The sequence below is a fragment of the Coccinella septempunctata genome, chromosome 7, assembly GCF_907165205.1.
Source record: "Coccinella septempunctata chromosome 7, icCocSept1.1, whole genome shotgun sequence".
Lineage (NCBI taxonomy): Eukaryota > Metazoa > Arthropoda > Insecta > Coleoptera > Coccinellidae > Coccinella > Coccinella septempunctata.
In genome coordinates this window covers 27,598,666-27,622,183 of record NC_058195.1, presented here as the reverse complement: position 1 = coordinate 27,622,183, position 23,518 = coordinate 27,598,666, and the positions used below count along the sequence as shown (strand labels likewise).

Below are 23,518 nucleotides of genomic sequence, written 5' to 3'. Positions count from 1 at the left end.
CGAAACGATTTTAGAGGTGTTTTTTAATATCCCTTACAATTATATGGGAACATGGCCCAATTTTTTCATCGCCTTCTCGCTCCCACAAAATGTCTGCTCAATTTTTTGACAGATTTCTTAATTGTAAAAAAAAAATTTGAAAGGTGCCATCTTTAGGGGTTGCTCATCAAAATGCTAGCTACTCCACTGAACCCCCACCTTAAAAGTACTTTTTTCTTGAAGTGGGCCGGTCTGGGTGAAAATTCCCGGGCCGGTTCGAGGTAGCCCATCCGCCCCTGTGGGAAATCCATGCACCGGTAAGTAAACAATAACAAACGATATTTTTCCATAGGCGTAGCTTGGGATACCTAGCTTTTTTCATTAGTCTCGTACTACTAATTTCGTATTGTTCAATTCATCACTAAAGAATTTTTCCTCTCATTAGAATGCCTACTGATAGTGCTCGACAGAAATTATGGATGGACCAGTTAAAACTGAAAATTTCAGTATCTTCCAAATGGCTATATGTTTGCTCTGACCATTTCTGTGACAGATACTATCGCGGCAGGGCCGGCGTTAGGGGTGAAACAGTGAAGCGACTGTTTCAGGCGCCACTGTTTGAGGGGCGGCATATCGGCTCAGTTTACCGGCCGCCTTTTGGAATTTCATCCTCAATTTTTAAAAACAAATATGTACACCGCTGTTTTGCACAGAATCAAAATTTCCTTCGCTTGCCAGTTATTCGGCAGTTTGGCTCTGGGAACCGTTTTTTACAGATTTAACACATGGAAAATTACTTCAATTTTGAATTCGAAGCTACTGCCAGATGTATTCAGATTCAGCGGAACAGATGTTTCTTTAGGCGCGTACCCACTGGCCAACAGCAATGGCCATAAAAATGCCATAAAATTTTACGGCATGCATGTTGCACCAAATGTTCGTTCCATTTGCAGCTCGCAATTTTATTGGTCGCACTTGATTCCCGTTTTTTCAAATCTCATTTTTGAAAAAACACAATTTAGCACTAACTCTAAGGCTGGAAACGCACCGGATGCAACATTTTGTTGCGAGGCGTTGCGGGATGTTGCAAGATGTTGCAAGCTCCGCATTTTCTTCAGAATCAAATGGGACGGCACGCACCGCTTGCAACACGGGTTCGAAATGTTGCGAGACGTTGCGAGATGTTGCGAGGTGTTTCGCATCAAATTTAGTAGGTGCTCTACCGAAGTTTCGAAATGATCGAATGCAACATTTTGTTTCAAGATGTTGCAAGCTTCTCGTTCCCTTCAGAATGAAATGGGAAGAAAGTCACTGCTTGCAACGTTGCGAGACGTTTCGCAACAAAAAGGCGAAGCAGCCCTGCCGAAGAGGTTGCAACATTCACCTTGCAACATACTAGAGGATTGATCTATTGATCGAAGTCCAGATGATGAGTAGAAATAATACAAACTATACTTTAGTCAATAGTTGATTTAGGTCACTTTTTGCTTTTACATTATGAGGCATACTGTATCTCATTGCGTCACCAATGCAAGAAAATTTATACCTGTACTATTCTGTAATTAAAATTTGACTGTTTTCTTCATCGTACGCTACATATTCGTAACTCACAAATGAAAAGAAAACAACCATAATTGAGTAAACTCATGCAGTAAAAATGATTATATCCACAGCAATCATCAAACTCTAGTGCCATTACATATTTGGAGACAAATATTCTATTTTTAAATTCATTTCCAATTTTTCACCCTAAACATAGACAGACGACACTCGATATTTTTGACAGACTTCCCCTTTCAAGTTTCAGGAGTTTCTGAAAAAACAAAAAACCTGATGGCCAAATAATATAGTTGTAGGTTTTTTTTTTCATAATCATAATCATAATTTATTATTTTCCATATAAAGATATAGGAAAAACGTCATGAAAATTACAATACATATAAGGCTTACTTGGAGCGATTCATTAAAGAACTTATTTTTCAGTATCAAGCACAAAAAAATAGCAAAAGCGCAGTGCAGTTAATGTTTTTATTTTTTTCCCATTTGTAAACGACAGTTTCCAAAAACACAATATTAATCAAGAAAGTTTATTTTATCAAATCATTAACTTGTAAAACTGACAGTTAACTTGCAAAATTTTTACAAGTTAGTAGTATTATTTACATTAGAAAATTTTGTTTTATCGTCATATATGTTGAAAATCATGGTACAATTGTTATTTCCAGTAACACAGATTTTTGATGATGAAAGAGTTGATACTGGCCGAAGATTTACATATTTTCTGTATAACATGCAGGGCTTGAAGCTGCAGCCATCATCGGTTATGGAATCTTCTTGTTGTTAAATTTTTTGTTTGCCGCAATGTCACAATAACGTATTTTCCCATATCTTCTACATCATGCATGTTTAAGGAGAGAATTTCGTCACATCGACAACATCCAGAAATCCCAAATATTGTTACAATTTTCGCCAGCAACCACTGGTCATCAGGAGCATGTAAAAGAAATTGTTCAGCCTCTTCTTTACTTAATACCTTGGCCTTTTTTGGCGTATAACGCTCATTTTTTCGTTTCAGAAACGCTATTACCTTTTGAAATCTGCAAATGACAATTTAACGTCATATTTTTCAATAAATTTTTTAAGGAAAACAAACCTGAGAACAGGGGCATTTTCTTTCATTTCCAAGCAGCTTTTCAGCATAGACCATTTTGCCCATAAAGTATTAGGGCTGAATCTAGCTGAACAAAACATCTTCAGTTACCCCAATCACACTATTTTTGTTTTGCCACTTTTGAAGTCGTCGTATTCTCGCTCGTACCTTGAAGCTGATTTTGCAGGTAATAAACTTGAAGCTACACTGCTGGCTGCCTCAATAATTTCTTTTGGTACATTCATTTTCGCTTTCGCCAGAACAAATGTAAAGAAAAATAAACAGACATCATTTGCGACAAATTATTGGAATTTATCTAACCTTTTTACAAATGAGAAACAAATAAAATATAAAACAATACAAGCAAGGTAACGGGTTTTACTGGCTCAAGGAGCTAAAAACCCTATTATCTTGCTAGTTTATACTATAGGACATTTCTCAATAGCCTTCATGACCTCCAAAATCTCCGAAATAATAATAATAATGAATAATAATTATAATATAAATAATAATAATAATTCGTATCTTGCTTGCGAATTTTTTCTTTGATTAAACTCAAAAGATGGTCGAAAGTTTCGATGTTCATTAGGCAATAGTTATAAAATTTCTCTGGATCATTCCTGAGCTCTCCAATGAATCCCAGTATGTTTCTTTTTTTGTTTAAAGGATGTATCCAAATCTTCTTTTCAGGTTCCAATAATTGAAGAAAATGCCATATAAGGATATTCGGGTCCATTTTCTATACGTATACAAATTAATTCACCTCGAAAACACGAAAGTCGAAATACGCGTGATCCTGTCAAACTTCAGAAATACACTAGGAAAAATTTGTTGCAACCGAAATGTTGCAAGCGAAAGATAGTTAGATTTTAACTTGCAACATTTTGTTGCGAGACAAAATGATGCGCAACGTCTTGCAACAAAATGTTGCATCCGGTGCGTTTCCAGCCTAAAAGATCTCAGTACCACTAGATGGGAAAGTAGAATAAATGCTATTACGCCGCTAAGGTATCAGTTAGGGGAAATATATGATACTCTTTGTGAAATAGCAGCGAATGATGAGAAATGATGATACCAGAAGTAAGAGCAAAAATTTGGCTTTGAAAATTTCATGTTTCAAGTTCATTTGTTCAGTAGTTACTTGGTACGAGGTTTTAGTTCGTATCAATAACGTTTCCAAGCAATTGCAAAGTCCAGGTATGATAATAAATGTTTGCGTTAGCGAGCTGAACAAAGTTTCGAGCAAATGCTTTGCTCTGCTAAAGAAATGGCAGATAATATGGAAATAAACCCTGAATTCGAATCTGAGAGAGAAGTCCGCATTCGTAGGAAAACAAGGCTTTTTCAATATGAAGGAAGAGATACACCGATTACAGACCCTCAAAAAAAATTTCAAATAGATTTTTTCAATTATTTATTAGATATTTGCATTAACTCTTTGAATGAACGCTTCCTACAACTGAAAGAACATAGCTCATTGTTTGAATTCTTATACGACGTTAAGGCAATAGCTACAAAAACACCAGAGCACATAATGCAAAATTGCAATGGACTCTTCGAGCAATTAGGAAATGACATTGAGCCCAAAAATCTCAGCACAGAATTGCTTCTTTTGAGCAGCACGTTGGAATCTAAAATGTCACCTATCAAGTTGCTGAATTATTTGGAGGGGGGTAATCTATCTGAAAATTATCCTAATATAGTTATTGTTCTTCGGATACTAATTATACAATGCCGGTAACTGTAGCTAGTGGAGAACGTTCTTTTTCTAAATTAAAAATTATAAAAAATTATTTGAGCTCCGCGATGTATCAGGAGAGACTTTCGGGCCTGGCAATAATATCTATTGAACACACAATTAGTTCAAAAATAGATTTTGAAAATATTATAGATGATTTTGCCAGGATTAAATCTAGAAAGGAACAAATACTGTGATTTATCTTAGTTCTAATCCTAATAAAATTTTAATGCTATATGCATTTAGTTTCTACAAATTCCATGTGCTTTTTCATATTTTATGTATGTAGGTTTAAACATGCTTATGTGATGACGATTTTTTCATTATCTCATTAACAAATGTGATATTTTGTTCTACTTTTCATGCTTTGTTATAAATAAACTAATTTTTTGTTTTGTTATTTTGTAAATTATGTGTACAATATTTTTTAATTATGTATGAATAAACTAGATTTCTTTTTTGCTGTTTTATCACATTCAAAAACCTTGGAAACACTAAGTGAAATATGTATTATATAATAGCACATTTTAATATCCCTCATTCACTCGAATTAAATTTTTTTTACGCACTTATTCAAGGAAGAAAAAATTCTTTTTTTGGCAGGGGCGCCAAAAATTTTTTTGCTTCAGGCGCCAAAATTACTCGCGCCGGCCCTGTATCGCGGTACAGGAATTGTAATAAGGAATTGGAGCAAGCATGATCTTCAGCTGAGAGTTTCATTATCAGAAACAGTTGCATGCCTGCAGAACCTTCTGGTTGTCTCTGATCTATCTGACATAGAAGGCGAATGAGCTAGTGAAAATGAAGTTGTTCACAATGCCAAGAAAAAGGGTTTAGGTATTGGAAATAATGAAGTTAGTAACTCAGGCATCAAAAAGGTTGGTTTTAAGAGATAATCTCCTGAATTGTACCATGTGCTGACAATTGTGCAAAAAAAACTGTTGAAGAATGGTGTATTTTATATCATATCATATTAACCTGATTCTCTGTAGGTACCGAAGTACTCCTCAGAAGCTCTGTGAGCTTGTACGAGTTTGCAGAACCAGCTGCCCTGTGTAGGCATTGTTACAGTGTCCTTACACCACCTTACCTATATTGACTAGAAAATGTCTTCTCAAGCCCAGAATCAAACACAGTACCTTGCGGTATACCAGGTGACGCTTTAACCACCAAGCCACAGCCACTATGCAATCCACATAATGATCTCAAGCCTTAGAAGAAAAATACATTACAGAGTAAAAGGTTGGTCAAACGGCAGTACAATGGAAACATTAATTATATTCTAAGCAAATTTTGATATAAAACTTGGAATTTGTTGTAACTGACATTACGATTTTCAGCATCGGTAATAGATTTATATCCTATTCCACTGGAATAAGAAGACAATTGCATGTATCCTATAAAACTAAATATGGACAATGTATTTTCAAAAATATCATAGTTGACTTGAAGAGGATATTATACTTGAAATGATGAACACAGCTCTCACATACAGAAATGAGCAATTGATTTAAACGATGTACTTCATTGGCAGATAATACAAACAAACTATAGGGAAGATATTTAAGGAAGGTTACCTTTTTCTTGCATAAGATCAAGCTGTAGATGAAAAGGTGCTGCAAAGTCATTTATTCTATTTCATATATGAATACAACAAAATAGTGGTATACAATAATGATTATTTTAAGACTTATGGATTGTTATTACATTATTTTCTTTCAGAATTGCAATGATCGCACAAGTCTGTTGATACCCCTCATCAAAGAAACTACATGTATTTCCTTTATTTTCAAATTTGATAGTATCTGTCCATTGTCATGTTGTCAAACTTTCAGAATCCTATTGTTTCGTTTATATATTCTATTTTCCAGATCTATATGTACTAAAAATGATTGATAATTTTTATCTTGAAATAGTGTGGTACTCACCACATATTCAATTGTGCAAAATGGTTGAAAACAAAATAATACTTGATTCAAGTTCAGCAATGAATTCAGTAATCTAATAAAAGAATTATGCTTTCTAATTTGTCCCTCTTATTATAAATGTTGCATATAAATGTTGTGCTACAGGATTATTGTGATATGTTTTTATAAAGGAATTTTTTGTCAGTATTAAGTTTTCAATCATTTAATAAGAACATTCAATCATTTAAATTTTAAGTATAATTTTGATAAAGACGCATTAACTATTTTGAGAATTGTCAGAGTCTTAGTTAATTTTGTGAGCTCCTTATTGACCTATTAATTTATGTCATTGTACTGTAATGTTTTTCCGGATGGAGTTGTATAATATTAATTAAGAATTGTTCTTATAAGATTTTGTTCATTTTTTCTATAGGAATATTTCTTCTATTCCTGTTCAACTACAAAAGCAAATTTTAATGAATTATTGTAATTAATTTCTAAATAAAATGTAGAAAACAAAATTTAAGGCTATATCACATATTATTTTCTTGTGAAATACTAGCTATCAACATGATCGAATCTGTGTTTTTGGAATTATTGAAAAAATAAATTTTTCCTCACATCAGTGGTTTAGCAATTTTTTTTTGAAATCTACTTTTCGAACGGCCTAGTGCAAAACCTGAAATACCTCGATGTATATGGCAATGTTATGGATCATACTAAACAAATATTTATTTTTTGGAAGAAACCAATTTTAGTCTCGAAGTTTTTTCACGGAATATGAAGTTTGGATAGTCGACAATCATATGTGTGAATATTTCGTTTTGACTCTCGTTAAAACTTCGGAGATATATCGGAAAACCTTGGTGCTTCAGATTGGTAACCCGAATTGATATCCCAGGATTGAATGGGGGCGGTCTGCAAGCAGTAAGAGAAATTTTTTTACGGAATATCATAACCATTTGTGCGAAAATTTCTTTTGAAACTTCGGAGTTATATCGAAAACAATTCGTGCCTCAGGTCATTTCAGTTCAATTTAACGAGAAATTATATCAAACAATTTTATTTTCCAAACGAATTGATGTAATTATCAAATTCATATAGGTACACCCATCCCTACTATTCTTCACACCGCTATAATAAAAGATATTACATATTATTATTTACAACTTTTCAACTACGCCACTGGTTTCTGTTTACTATTGCCGCGTTTGTTTGTAAACATTCAGTGTTTACTTTGCGGACAAAACATTCCATGCAGTCAGTATAGGGATGCTCCATCTTGGTGTGTAATATCTTTGCAAATAATTCACATCAGGTGGTTCCACAAAGTTTCGAATGCAGAAGTCTTGCAACGCGCGGCCAGATCTGGTTGGTCACTATCCATGCCCGGAGTGTGGAAGGGTCTGTAGGTCAGGGTTCGGTCTCTTCAGTCACAGACGCAATTAGCCCTAAGAAATTACAAGTCTGTTCGCACGGTTTTTTTTTTGTCTTTTTGTAGATTTATTCGCGGTAACGGGATGCAGCAATGAATGAATGTATAAAATTATCCTAGTTGATATATTTGTCAATTGACGTGATATTTACTGTTCTGGGTGAATATATGTATATTTGGAGTAAAAAAATAAATTATTTGTTGAAACACTTTTGGCCCAAACGGCGCCTCATACTTATAGGTGGCTTTAGTTAAAATTGGTTTCCTATAAGTTCATGTAAAAAGATTGTAATCAATAAATGGGTTTGGTTTTTAATCATATATTATATACAAAATACTAATCAATGTTCGTCCAAGTGTGAATAAACTCTCCTCAGTTTTTCTCGCTTGTTTTTGTTCGCATGTTTATTTATTTTTTTCCATGGTTTTTCACCTCCCGAGTTCAAGTATTCACTCCTGTAAAAACAATATCGAATTTAACATAATTGTTATAGCTTTTAGAAGCAGAGAACAGTATAAATAAAAAAAAACATCAACCATTGCTGAATACAACAATATAATGAATAATAACAGCAATAATAGCTTAGTTTGAATTTTGACTCAATTGAAATATTATGTCAATTAACCTGCCATATATAATGAATTGATTTTGCCGACGCTTGATGAAAATCAATAATTAAACTAAAAACAGAATTACATAATTTAGTGAAAAACCTGATACTGTGATAGCAAAACATGGGTAGTGTGTGCTCATGTTAGTGGAAATCACGTAATTCAGTTTTTTGGTTTAACCTGCCATAAAACTAGACTACCTATAGTAACATTGGTACATACAATTTAGCTGTAGGCCTCTTAACGTGGACACCACTTCCGAAACATTGCCGATTAATTTCTTCTGCTGGATCATCAACCTATAGAAAAATGACAACATTTTTTAATTGAAACAAAATCTATACTAAAAAATAAAACTGGCGTCTGTCTGTAATTTTCGAATATTTAGATTCTTTCTTGAGATTTTTTGTTATTTGCACGGAAGTCAAACGGAATCAACTCTTTTTGAAATTTTTGTGTTTGTTTATTCATGGTGATTTCCGGTTTGGACCAACCATTTTCATAGGATCGATAGAAGCGTCAAGTTATTCACATTTGCTTTTTGCTTGAAACAAATTAATTACAGCTTATCACATAGGGATTGAACATGAAAGGATTATTATAGTTTTATTCGCGATATAATTCTGAATAGGTTTTAAATCTGTGGAATTTCGAATTTTCACCAAAGAAAAGATGAAGTATCACTTTTAAGCATATTCTTTACTATTTATGCATTGGTGGAAATGTGAAATCATGAAATCATCATTCTAATGATTCCCACTATATGGCAGAGACCGAGAGTTCACAGACTTGTGGGCTTTTCGTTTTTTTGACAGATCTGGCAAATCGTCTATAATCTAACCTGATGCACAAAGGAATAATTTAATGTTTGGAGGTAATACAGGATTGTTTTGTTATTTTTGAATGAGTGGAAATCAAAAATTCCCTCTAATTCAAGGTATGCCCAGAATTGACATAGAGAACAAAGCTAATAATAATAGGTTCATATGAACAAACTTCTCACTAGTGATCTGTATTTGTGTTGAAATTTATGAAGCAGAAATTAAATCAACAACGTAATTTGTGGCGTTAGGACATCTTGTATGGGTCCCCCTGGTGATGATCAACCTATATTCAGGAATTTATGTTTCAGTTATTTCATTCTGGAAATGGAATCACGCCCAAATTGTTGACTGGACAATCGCACCGGCAGTAAAACAGCATCAAGATGATTTTGATGAAACGTGCATTATATTTGATACACTTTGTTTTTCTGAAAGATCTATTATAAACTTACTACATATCCCACACTTGATGCTATTTTTAAAATTATTTCTTTAAAATTATCCTCACCTTGATAGCTCGCAGCGTTCTCAAGGGTATATGTCCGGGCAGAGTTCTTTGCTTTTCTGGCCAAGAGTGGTAGGACTCTTGAGTCAGATTGGGAGGTGAATAACAGTAAAGAAGTTTTCCCTTCTGATAATCTTTTAGAATGTATCTGGCCGCCCTAGGATTGTCCGGTTGCCCATTTGCGGTCATAAATCCCCTGAAATCTGAAAATGCAAAATGTATGATACACTATTGAACACTATAAACTCTGCTGTCAGAACTAGCGTTTTTCATCAATTCAATATGAATAGATTTCAACAATCACAAAATAAAATAGTGAAATTTCTAATTTATGTTGCCATTCGATACACCTACCACATTGGTCGCATTCAGCGGACGAAACAGTTGTGCAACTGTTACCAAACGCTAGCGTAAACGTTCGGTGACATATGCGCTACATTCTCAACACGTTCTGGAGCGGACGCCACTTTTGGGAGCGGATTTGATTTGTGCTAGGTAGCGGTAGCGGAAAGGAGCGAAAGTTGGACTTGAACTGAGTAGGTAGTTGTTATTTAGTGTGGAAGATGCACGAGCTTGAGTTTGTTGAGGAAAATGAAATGAAAATTGATAGAAGGTAATAAAGAAGGATGTTAAATAAGTTATAGGAAATATACTAGAGCAACAAAAAAATTCGTCAGAATTCTAGGTTATGTTTTTCACAAAAAAAAAACTTACTTAACCAGCACAAGGTTAACGAAACTTAAAAAATCCGTTTGTTTACGTCTTTCCTACAGACTTCTCAACTAATCAGCTGACTGTGACAGCTCGTTGAACTGCCTTATCCTATCTCGGCTTGCCAGCGAACGTTCAACATGTTCCCGACCGCTACCGCTACCGATGGGTAGCAGAAGCGTTTTGCGCTCCGTCCGCTGAATGCGACCATTGCTGTACAGAAAATATCCTATTTTACCTAAGAACATGCTTACAAGCTTTATATACGAAAATCGTACATGTGTGTTTACAAAATCACAAATAATCTCTTAGAGAACAGTCTAACTCTGGAAAACAACATCATTCATCAATATAATATGAGAAATAGAGAGAGATTCAAGCATGATAAGAACATACTAACATATTAAGGTAGAAGAAGATGGGATGTTGTTACATTGAATTTGGAAATTAATCAGATATTTAATGAATGTTAGTTTATATTGTTTTTGTGAATTTGACAAAGAGCACTCGATTCATTCCAATCAATCCGATACAATCTTACAACACTAATGCAGAAATATCATTGTCAAGGCAGATTCATTCTATGCTGTGAAACAATATGAAGGTCACTTCTGCAAGATCATACTTCAATTACTATTGAGCATACGAACTGATTAGGAATTGGTTAAAGACTGACATGAATTAATTTCAAATAACCATTATAAGTGAAATTTTACTTACATGCATAAGCGTTTAAAACTTCTTCAGCAGTGGGACATCTATCATCACCTTCAGATGATTTTGGGATCATAATATTATAAGTATCCTCTATAACATGTCTAGGAATCAATTGGGTAATCAATTTAATTGGAGGCACATGATCTCTCATCTCATCAACCCGTAAAATGCCATTTATCACCAAGTCTGCCTTCGTAAAAACAAATGAGGGCATAACCAATCCAGGGCAATCACACAATAATATCTGACTATCTAAATAAATTGTTTGTAAATGCTTAGTTTTACCAGCAGTGCCAGAAGTGGATACTTTTTTTTTATTCAATAAAGAATTTATGGTTGAGCTTTTGCCAACATTTGGGTAACCAACAAATCCAACAGTTGTAACACCTTTAGTTACTGTAGGACCTGGATGTAGAGTTCTGAATAGTTCTTTCAGTTGGTCCGGGGAAAATATCTCACTAGAGTTGAAAGCTTGATCAGTACAATCTTCTCCTGAGGAGTTCAAATTATTCAATATTTCATCTAATTTTTTTGCAGTTTGTTCCACATTTATTTCTAGGTTATTCACTTTTTTTTCTAGCTTTTCTATACATGCTTTTTCAGTTACTTCATCTTCCTCAGATTCTTCACTACATTCATCAGGAGTATTACTTTTGCTTTCAACAGTTTCATCATTAGGTATGACTGCTATTGCAGAAAAAAATATTGCTTTTACATTGATTGATGTAAAATAGGAAGCCCAAGATTTTCTTTGTGCATCTGTGAGAAAATCAGCTTTATTCACTAATAATAAATTGATTTTGTCATTAGATACTTCTGACACATATGTCTCAAGATCTTCGCAACGGAAAAGAAGTGGATTTCTAGCATCCACTATTTGAACAACCACATCACTTCTTTCAATTGTCCTCCAAAGTTGTCTCCAGAATTCAAGTTGTTTTTCAAAAGGAGTCATTACTACATTATTTGCTTCTTGAAATAATGCTAATGAGCGTCTCCAATCGAGAAAACTGTTTCGTTCCTGTTCATTAAGTTTGTCAGCTGAAGTTTCGGCAGTCCATGGTGGTCTGAAATTAAAGATACATTCAAGTCACAGTTTGATTTGAATCATTTTTCAACTCACCTCCTTGGTATTCTCAAAAATTTTTTGTTATCTTCGTGGAAATTTTTTAATTTCTGAGTTTCTTCATTAGAAAGAACAGCATGATAGGCATCAGGTGTAATTATTTTGCCATTAAGCTTCTCAGCTTTGAATTCTGTTCTTGCTAAATCAGCTATTGACATAAATTCTTGTAGAGAAGATTCTTCAGTAACAGATTGAAGATTTAGTCTTCCCCAATCACAACCATCTTTGAGATCGGTAGTAAATAACTGAAACCATAATTCAACGTGAATCATATTTATGAAGACCGAAGTATTGAAACTTACTGCAGATTTAGCGCCCTTACTGTTACTGTTAGACGATATTCTTTTATGTAGTGCTCTTCCCAAACAATTCTTATTTTTTTTACTCATCTTAATCAGCGATTTGAAACCCAAACACTAGTAAAAAATTTTTGGTTCTTAATTAGGCCACGATAAAAACAAGCCACCAGGTTATCACTTAATCATGTATCTGGATAATTAAGAAATAGTAAATAATTAACACATGTTCATGTTGACATGTAAATCAAAGAGAGCTAACCTAACCTAACTACTTCTATATGAAAATGATAACCATCGACTTGGACCTCTTTTTCTTTTGCTATTCGACTAGTACCAAAGTACTCTTTGCTAGTACACTTAAGACTTGCCAGAGACAAGTCTCTATGAGACTTGCTTAAGTGGTCATGGACATAGATGTTTTATTAATCTATGGTCATGGACCAGAGATATATATCTCTGTCATGCACATATATCTATATATAATTATGAATTTTGGGATGTTTTTAAAAAACACTTTATTTACAATAGAGAATATTTGACTATGACTATCGACTAAGCATATATCTATTATATTATAATATATATATGCGACTAAGGCTCTAGATCTATTTCTTCACTGAAAGCAAGGAAGAAGATGCTTTTATACAAATATCTTATCTATAGGATGTGACTCAGCCATTGAACTAAAGACTTTAGTTCAATGGACTCAGCACTGCAGGTGTTTACTGCTGACTTTGCAGGCTAAAACATAGTCATATACAAAGCTTATGGTTAATCTAGATAAGTTACAATGAATTAATATGGGGTGCGATTACATAATTCCTCCCCCCTTTGGATAAAGGTATCACCTCTTCGAGGTGTAGCTTTAAAATTATGAAAAACTTTACAAATTACCCAAATACATAATTGTTAAAATTATTATAAGAATCAAAATAATCATAAATGTTGATATCGATGAATTCCATTTCCAGTCTTCAATTTCTTCTAGCTGGATATCTGGAATCTCTTCATCCTTGACGTTGAAGTCTTCTTTCTCTTCTTCCTTGGAGTGATTAGTAAAAAATGTAGGTTTTGGTAGAACGATGTATTTTTCCTCGTTTTTAACTTGAATGGGGTATATTTCCTTTTGATTTGCTGAATTGTTTCCCAGGAGTAGGACTGTGAAACAATTCAGCATGTCAACCCAAGGACGTGAACCTACCGATTTCCTTTTGATTGTTACTAATGATACACTTGGACTGGATTATAGGCATTGGCCCAGCAAACCAACATGTTGCATGCATAAGGGTGCTACATAACATTTGAAACACAACTGTGGATTTAAAAATAAATATTCCATATACATAACGTTCTCATTTCACGTGATACATATCAAACATAATATAATATTTATGTATCATATACATTAATTTGTTATGTTCTTCATGAAAAGTATATGGTATATCAATTTCGTATTATCTATGATATGTATCATTTTGAATGAGAATGTCATGTATATATAATAATAATAAGTTTATTGCAATAATATAAGATCCATACAACTATCCATTATTCATCAAAAAGAACGAGAAAAAAAGAAAATTATACATTGCAAACGGTCTCACGTCAGTATAACCATATATGTATATGGTATATCAATTTATAAATGCACAATTTTCATTCAAATGTTCTGTTAATTTTATGTAGCAATCAGAGCATTAAATCCATATTATTACGATATGAGAGTATACACACAACATATACTTATAAGTATTAATTTTTCAGCAGTCATCCCGACAATGAAACTTTCGGTATGATGTATTGAATCGTAAAAAAGTACAAACATCAGTACTGAAAGTAGCTGTTATCGAAACTGTTTAATTCAATTTCTTACTACTAGCGGATAGAATCCGCCAAAATAGGCGAATTATAAATGAACTTTGATAACTCAACTTTCATAACCTCAATTATTGACGTTCGTTGTGTGATTAATGTGCTGAATGTTCACATTCATGCATCAGTATGACAAATTTATTATATATATATTATAATATTTGCAAGGATAGTAAACCTGATTCCATTCGTCAGAGATACAATATTGTGTATATCTGATGATTTTGTGTGACAAATAAAAAGCAAATACTCGAGTTATTTTTTAGAACATAAAGAGTGCGATTTTAGTTCGAGTTTTGAGAATTATTTGGTTTCCGCATTGATATAAGAAGCAATTTTTATTCTATACAGTTAATATGGTGCACTTATATAAAAAGTAACATGTTTCCATAGCTAGATAGGTTGGAGGGACCACTCAGGAACACAAGATGTCGAAAAGTAAGCAGGTTCGAGCCCGGAATGATAAGGAATTTTAGGTCGGAGTCGGAGCGGGAGACTACCACGGATCATAGACACAGGTAACTACTGAAGAAGTCTCAAGTATGAATACTGACAATCAATCAGGTGCAACAATAAATCATCGTTTTGGTACAGTTTTTGCCCAAAATAAGTAGGGGAGACTAGGGAGCATTGATACATGGGGAGGCTTGATACAGGCTTATATCCGCGATCTGTAGCCGTTTTCAAAAGTTTTATACTAGTGAACACTATTCTTTGGCAGAGGGCATTGCGTGACGTTAATCTGTAAGGCTTACAGTAGTTTGTTTGTGAAATATTCAACGAAGATTGTTTCGAGGTGAGAAATTGTAAGTTTTTACTCAAGTTACCTAAGGGTTTTATGATCATGCATTAATTCTTCGTCATAAACAAACATTTCACTGGGAAATATGCATAAAACTACTCAATTTACAGTTTTATTCGCCTTTCAAAATATATGAGTATACGATGAAAACATAAATCCTTTTAAAAATTGCTTTCGGGGAGGTTTGAGACATTTGTCGTGTGGAGGCCTGATACTTGAATCATCTTCAAAAAATATTCCGTAGCTAGTTGGATAGGCCTACATGAAGGCGTTTTCACCATCGAACATATCAAAAGGATTTTTAACAACTGGAATTTATTCGTACAATCCACATGTATTTAACGAGGACGACTTTTCTTGTGCGGAAGTGACTAACCGACCATTTCATGATTTTTCTACACCAAAGCAAGCCAGTATCATTGCTGACCATAGAAATCATAATATATATACTTACTCTAGAATGCTAATCCAGTAGTAAAAAATGCGGCGAAAAATTGACAGTTGTCGTTAAAGCGAATGCGCGACATTAGTTTATTTCAACTCGAACGTTGCCTAGACTTTCCTACCTTATGTCAGTCGAATTGTTTATTTGGTATAAATGAGGAATAAACATATTTCATTCGGTGAAAAAACTTATTTTTCGATTCATACAGGACTTCTTGTCGGTATCGAACACATGCATGGATGACTAATTGTGTTTATATATGCTTTGTTTCAGAAAATCAGTACAATGATGTTGCAGGATTCAATGAAAATATATCGGAATCTAAAAGGTGACGTGTTATAAGTCCAAATCAAAATTTGTCGATAGAGGTATTATTGAGTATTCATTGATTGTTTGACCAAACCTTGAATTGGCTGAAGATTGGAGTTCTATAGCGAATTCCATGATAACAACTGGTGCTTACTAAATATTTGGAACTCACAAAAAAAATTCCAGAAGATCTAAACTTAATATCACCAATGCAATTCGATATTATCGCAGATTCGATTAGATGAACAGATACCTAAGCATTGAGTGCATATTATAAACTCCGTGCAACAATTTTGAAATATCCTGATCTAGTGCAATACTACTATATACCATCAATGGAATTCGCTATCAGTGGAACTCGATAATTCATTCAAGTTTTGAATTTTTTGTTTGCATTTATTAATTTTAATATGATAGACAAGTACACAAGAACATTTCAGAAAATGTGACTTAAAACTCCTTACCTCCGAGCAGATCGTGCAACAGTGAAAAATCAAATGACTGAAAAAAAACGCGTTGTTGTCCGACATACGTTCGTTATATGAATTGTTCCCTCTTCATAAGATTCGATCGACAGAATATTCAGAAACAAGGCAACGTTCTACTAGAAAATAAACTAATGATGCGCATTCGTATTAACGACCACTGTCAATTTTTCGCCGCATTTCTTACTAATGGATTAGCATTCTAGAGTAATAATATATAATATGATTTCTATGTTGCTGACCTACCTACTGAGCTAAATAATCCTCTCGATTACTCTCCCAGTACATCGTATCAATCCTCCCATATGTGGGGAGGCTTGAGACAGTTTGCATGTTTTTGTGTTCAACGTTCTGTATAGAATAAGATGGTTATGTTTTGAGACTTCTATATTTATTTTGTTGAACGATTAATTGAAGAATTATATAATATAAGAAAAGTCCTGTTTCTTCATATAATTCAGTTTCCAGAATAAAAATTCCAAAAAACGTATCAACCCTCCCCAGTCTCCCCTACGTATTTCATCAAATATGGCGATACATTGAATTTTGGATGTCCTTGTATTTATTGACGTTATATTTCAAATTGGTAGCAGATGTTCTGTACCAGAGCTATCACCCTTTGCACATAGCATGTAAGGTACAAAGTACCTATATGCGTACCGAACATGTAATCAGAGACCAGGGGGGTGAAACTCCCTCAGTAATGACGCGAACCGAATGAACTGCTGCCATCTCTGAAAGGTCAGCGAATTAATATGAAAAAATGTTAGTTTCCTACGCTGATAATTCTGCGCATAAACTAGAGTGACTTTGTAGCATAGACTAAGTTAATCTTTGATTCTGCGCTTGTGTGTCTAATTGATATGTCAAATGCTCAACATTCGATTTCAAGTTTGTTTGTTCATTTTATAACAAGTTTTCGTTGGGAAGAAATATTGTTTTGTACCTAAATTCAAGAGCAACGAGTAAAAGTGAAAGAAGAGAGAAAAAATTGCCTGTTTTTATGGTTCCTTATAGTTATGGTTGGCATAATTCTTCAGAAGCCGGACTATTAGGAATTCGAAGAATAAATCTTTTCTGATTACGTAGGATGTACTACCAAAGAAGAGGTATGATTTTCTCATGAAGCGCTTGAAATCTTGTCCAAATTTGAGGTATTTCAGCTCATAAAAGATAGATAAGTTTCATTTAACTGATTTTTGTTTGATTATCAATCATATATTCTATTGTTTTTCAATTATCATATGTGAACATTTCATCTAATAAATTGTATGTATGAACTCAGAGTATTATTTGTTACATAGTTGTCTCCAAATAAAATAAAATGAAATTACCTTATCAAAGCGTGAAGAGCGCTCTCGGCAAATTAATCGAGATTAGTTTGCTGACGTTTAAGAGATGGCGCTTTTCTTCGTAACAAAATTTTATCTGAGAGTTTCCCATCTATAGTGTTTATCTATGTCAGAGATATGGAGGGTACCCTCCATAGTCAGAGACAAACTGTCTCTGATGTAATATTGCAGTTCATTACAGTATACATAGCGAAAGGCGGACATAGAGCTCTCGTTGGACAGATAACGGATAGATCGTGTACGGAACTTTGCTATGTAACACGGAACGTTGCAATATGTATGTGTATGATACGTTGATGTTATGCAATTGTGTTTGCTGGGGGCGGAGTAAAATGATACTTTGTCTGCTGTGGGCATTTTTCTTGAATTTCCAAATTATTAATCGACAAAATATTTCCATCTTCCAATGTTTTTAAATTTGGTGCTGAGGATGATTCTCTTCTGGGACAGCTTTTTAAATGAGTTTTCAAAACATTTTTCATGCATTCTGGAGGCCTGTCGAGGGAATCTTGATCACAGAGGTAGTCTTCTTCTACTTGATGACATTGTTTCGTGGACCATCTTAGTTCTTCGTCACGAGCAAGGAGATATCTCCTTGGTCACGAGCATATATCTATTATACCAATATTGATAACACGCGTTCTAGACTACGACAAAAAATGAAGCCAAATCGTTGGGAGGAATCCACTTGTACGCATGCACGGATTAGAAGTTCGAAAATGACAATCAAGATATTAGAGAGATATGGAAGCATCCTTAACGTCATGAGGTAATAACGTCAAGCGCTAATAGAGAGATATGGAAGCATCCTTAACGTCATGCGGTAATAACGTCAAGCGCTAATAACGTTACGACGCATGCGTATTTCCATTTTCAGAATAGCGGGCGGTATTAACGTTACCGCATGCCGTAATTAGAGAGTTGAAGTGCTGCCATGAACGTGAACTTTAACGTTATAATTGACATCTACGCATGCTCATTCGTCAGTTTTTAACGTTAACGTTAGCGTCAGCTTTACGGCCTACGTAAACTAGCGGTCTCCCACGTATACCTTAAACATCGACGTACGTTAACCGAACGTTAAACGAGTAGCACCGATGACTTGCGAATGGCCGAATTTTGATTGTTAAATGCAATTCTCGATAACCTCAAACTGTCATTGTTTACATTTCCTGTGTATTTTCTCATAATGAACGAAAATTATAGGAAATCAGCAGTGATTTGAAAGTTATCAAAAGGATTAAGTTAAATTACTTTGTTATCAGATTATATTCAGTACATAAGGAAATGGCTGAATCTACACTGCAATTCTCATGTCTCTAACACTTGAACATTTCATTGATAATAAAATACTTCCACGCTGAAAATTCTCTTTATTAGGCATATAAATCATTAGAACATCAATATTCCAAATGTTATTCCAGCTGTCGAAGCTCAATATTATATAAAAGAGAGTTCACGCGAAACGAAAGCAAAATCAAATTGATAGGTTATGTTTAACGTCTGACGTTTCATGATGGCAGCACTTCAACTCAAATTTCATCAAAACACGTAAACGTTATATCTGACGTTATTTCTCACGTTAACGTTTACGTTCAGGCTAACGTCAGACGTTAAACATAACCTATCAATTTGGATTTTGATTTCATTTTGCTGGAACTCTCTTTTATCTAATATCTAATATTGAGCCTCGACAGCTGGAATAATATTTGAAATATTGATGTTCTAATGATTATATGCATAATAAAGAGAATTTTCAACTTGAAAGTATTTTATTATCAATGAAATGTTTAAGTGTTAGAGAAAAGAGAATCGCAGTTGAGTTTCAGCCATTTCCTTACTGAATGTAATCTGATAACGAAGTTTTATAACTGAATCCTTTTGATAACTATAAAATCAATGCTGATTTCCTATAACTTTCATTCATTATGAGAAAATACATGGGAAATGTAAACAATGACCGTTTGAGATTATTGAGAATTGCATTCAACAGTCAAAATTCGGCCATTCGCAGGTCATCGGTACTACTCGTTTAACGTTCGGTTAACGTACGTCGATGTTTAAGGTATACGTGGGAGACCGCTAGTTTACGTAGGCCGTAAAGCTGACGTTAACGTTAACGTTAAAAACTGACGAATGAGCATGCGTAGATGTCAATTATAACGTTAACGTTTACGTTCATGGCTGCACTTCAACTCTCTATTTACGGGTGGATAACGTTGAACGTTATCGTAATTTACGTTGTTTTCTTGCCTTGCGCATTACTATTTTTCCGTTTGTTTTGACAGAAGTAGGTTATGTTATGAAAAAGGGGCATTGAACTAAAGAAAGAGTTCTTTAGTTCAATGTTTGAAACAGGGGCCTCTTAATTGACATTGAGACGAATTTTTTTTAAGAGAAAAGTAGCAGAAGAGACGAAATGAGTTCCTCAAGAATAATCTAATAACCAAAGTTAAAAGTGTATATCTTCAATTAATGGGTCACATGAAAGGAAGAGTCGAATGAAAATAGAAATTTCCTTCCTAGTGTTTAATTCTGAGTACCTATTTCAATCCCATATTGATGATTATGAACTATGTAGCTTGTTTTCAGTAGGAAATAAAAGGGTTCAATTCGAGCTTTTTTTTATTAAGACTAATAAAAATAGAAACATCCAGATTGGACATTGGCTTATGGCTTGATAATAGTAAAGCAGTACATGTGTACTGCTTTACTAACGTGTATGTACACGTTATCTCTACATATCCTCCAGGTGATATTCCAATTTTTTCTTGGTAACTATAGTGGCCACTTATAGGTCCATGTCCATAAATTTTAAAATTATGAAAGCATCACTGTGAACAGGTATTTTTCAATACAGTTTAATTCAACTCCACAAACAAAAATTCCTGTAGATATGCATCCATATAAACGCACATAATCCACAAAAACAGCATAAAATCAACCCAAAAAGCATTAGAAACCTATATCGACAACAAACTTTGACATTTACCGATCATATGTTGCTTACGCTAATAACGTAAATTCGTATCTTCCATACGACTAAATTCCGAGCCAGATAGCGCAAGACGTTATTCCATTACCGCATAACGTTATTAGCGTACGTCGGCGTTGTATGCTTCTTCCACAGATTACAGAGTAGTGGCTTCTTCCATATCTCTCTATTGGTTAGTTCGTTTTCATATTTGACGTTGAATGATTGAATGAATTCGAATGATGATTTATTTCAAATTCTTGTACAAATTTTGAGAAGAATTTTATGTGAGGCGAAAGTTAATGAATATTGAATTCATCGAGTAGGTATGTATCTGTTTTTTTCAAGTTTCAGATGAATCACGAAAAGAGATCAAACCAAATAAGTGCATAAAAACTATTCAACCAAGATTATTATGATTTGTGAAATAATAATTAAGTGCCGAAAAGGAATGGGTATTTTCCATACTCAGTAAACTCAAGAGTGACATAATAACATGTTCGTTTTATATGACTGTTTCATACCAGTTTCAATTATTGCGTGTACGTGTAAACATCATACTTATCTCACCTCCTGAATTTCCCCTCTGGTAAATCTACTCAATACTCAATAAAAAATATTTTTGGGTCAACATTTAATGGTATATGTAGTTATATTATATATAAAATTACCGAGTGCTCATTCAAAGAGCCATGCTTCAATAGAAGCAATATAATAATCAATTTGGCAATAAGAATATTCAGAAGATGAGAAACTGGTAGATATTAGTAACTACAGTTGAGCTTTATACAGGGTCCGGCAAAAAAACCTCCCTGATTTCAATAGGCATTTGCCTATTCAGAATAAGAAACATACAGAACAATTACTTATATTAGTGAATAGCTTATATGATGCCATTTTACATCACTTAGTACACTTTACTTGGTTTTGAAAATTATGTCTGATAAATGATGTCCCTCATTGTTAAGACATTCACGAAGTCTTTCCCTGAAGTTTGGTTCCAACAGGACGGAGCCACAGCTCACACTGCTCGGCGGTCCATGGAAATGTTAAGAGAGTTGTTCCCTGGACGTCTTGTTTCTTTAAGAGGAGACATTTCCTGGCCCCCAAGGTCACCCGACTTATCACCTTGTGATTTCTTTCTGTGGGGGTACCTAAAGGCTGAAGTGTACAAACATCGTCCCAGAACTCTGCAAGAACTGAAAGATGCCATTAGGCAGGAAGTGGCAGCCATTCCAAGGGAAGTTACACGAAGAACTATGGACAACTTCAGGGAAAGACTTCGTGAATGTCTTAACAATGGGGGACATCATTTATCAGACATAATTTTCAAAACCAAGTAAAGTGTACTAAGTGATGTAAAATGGCATCATATAGGCTATTCACAAATATAAGTAATTGTTCTGTATGTTTCTTATTCTTTTTGCAAATGCCTATTGAAATCAGGGAGGTTTTTTTTCCGGACCCTGTATAGATATAGATGTCGATTTAGATGTTTCACTATTTCAGTGGCGAAAAATCAATCATAAATTGAATTAGAATTATTACCTCAACTCCAAACTGAATTTCAAGACGAAGACAATAACAGACTTATCTAGATACAATGCAGATAATATACGACAGTGAACAACCTAGAAAAATGTATTCACAGTCCTACAATTTTGTTGATTCAACATCACTTTTGTTAGTCTCCGCACTCCGCAGGTTTTCTGTGGAATAATAATAATAATAATAATAACCAATCCGCTTAACAGGGTTGAAGGTCAGGTTGTTGGAATAAAAACCACTTCTCAGACCATTGCCGACATGTTTCGATTTTATTCTAAAATCTTCTTCAGGGCTCTAAAATGATTACAAGATTTTTCAATTAATAACACTTATAAATATAATGTGTTGGAACATACAATGGGACAATACATCAGTACAACAAATGAATAAAAATCACATTAATGTCTGCATATTACAATGCATAGACAAATTCCAAACTGAAAATACGAAAATTGAGAGAAACATTGAATATAATTTAGCTCAGTATACAGGTACCTGATTTAACATTAAAAAAGGGGGGAACAGTTACTTACAGTCTTTTTGTGGTTTTATAGTCAAAATCATGAAAGATATGAAACACATAACACTCTTAGACAACATCAAACGAGAATTTAACCAAAAATTGGACAAATCGGAAACAGACTGCTGTGATCACACATATGTTATAAGTAAAATTGAATTGTGTTTTGATCTACCGAGATGACATTGACGTTCAATATTAATAATTCGTTCAAGTTATTTTTCTTTTCATTTTGTTGATGAGATAGTAATAGGCTGTATTCAAACTATCAATATCTGTTCTCCTGTTAATGGATTTTTCATCCTGCTTTATAGAGATCATTTCATGTAGTAACCTTTTTTTTAAAATTTTTTGGTGTCCTAATATTTTTATTGAGTCGATGTTAAAATCAAAAGAATGGAGTGTATTTGATACATGTTCTGCTAAGGCGGTGTTGTTGTCTTTTTTCTTTTTTAGAGGGTTGAGTATGTTGAGGGAATCTCTTTCATGCTCGGAGATTCTGTCTTTAAGATACCGACCTGTTTGTCCTACATATGTAGACTGACAATCCTTGCAACAAATCTTGTAGATCACATTACTCAATAATTCTTTTGGAGTTGTACTTTTTATTTTTGTGAAAAGCTTTCTGTTGGTGTTTTCAGATCGAAAAGCTACGTCGACACCAAGCGATAAAATATTTCTTCTTATCTACTCAGATAAACCTTCAAC

The 23,518-nt window shown here is 34.0% G+C and overlaps 1 protein-coding gene across 1 annotated transcript; it reads right to left on the bottom strand.

Annotated features, from left to right (window-relative positions):
- Window positions 1-8,013: 8,013 nt before the first annotated feature.
- On the bottom strand, window positions 8,014-12,764 carry LOC123317312 (large subunit GTPase 1 homolog). Its single transcript, XM_044903772.1, has 6 exons — window positions 12,507-12,764; window positions 12,202-12,449; window positions 11,082-12,145; window positions 9,654-9,853; window positions 8,544-8,620; window positions 8,014-8,165 (listed from the first exon to the last, which is right to left on the bottom strand). The coding sequence occupies exons 1-6, from the start codon at window positions 12,591-12,593 to the stop codon at window positions 8,051-8,053; spliced, it is 1,791 nt and encodes a 596-aa protein (XP_044759707.1). The 5' UTR covers window positions 12,594-12,764; the 3' UTR covers window positions 8,014-8,050.
- Window positions 12,765-23,518: the final 10,754 nt, after the last annotated feature.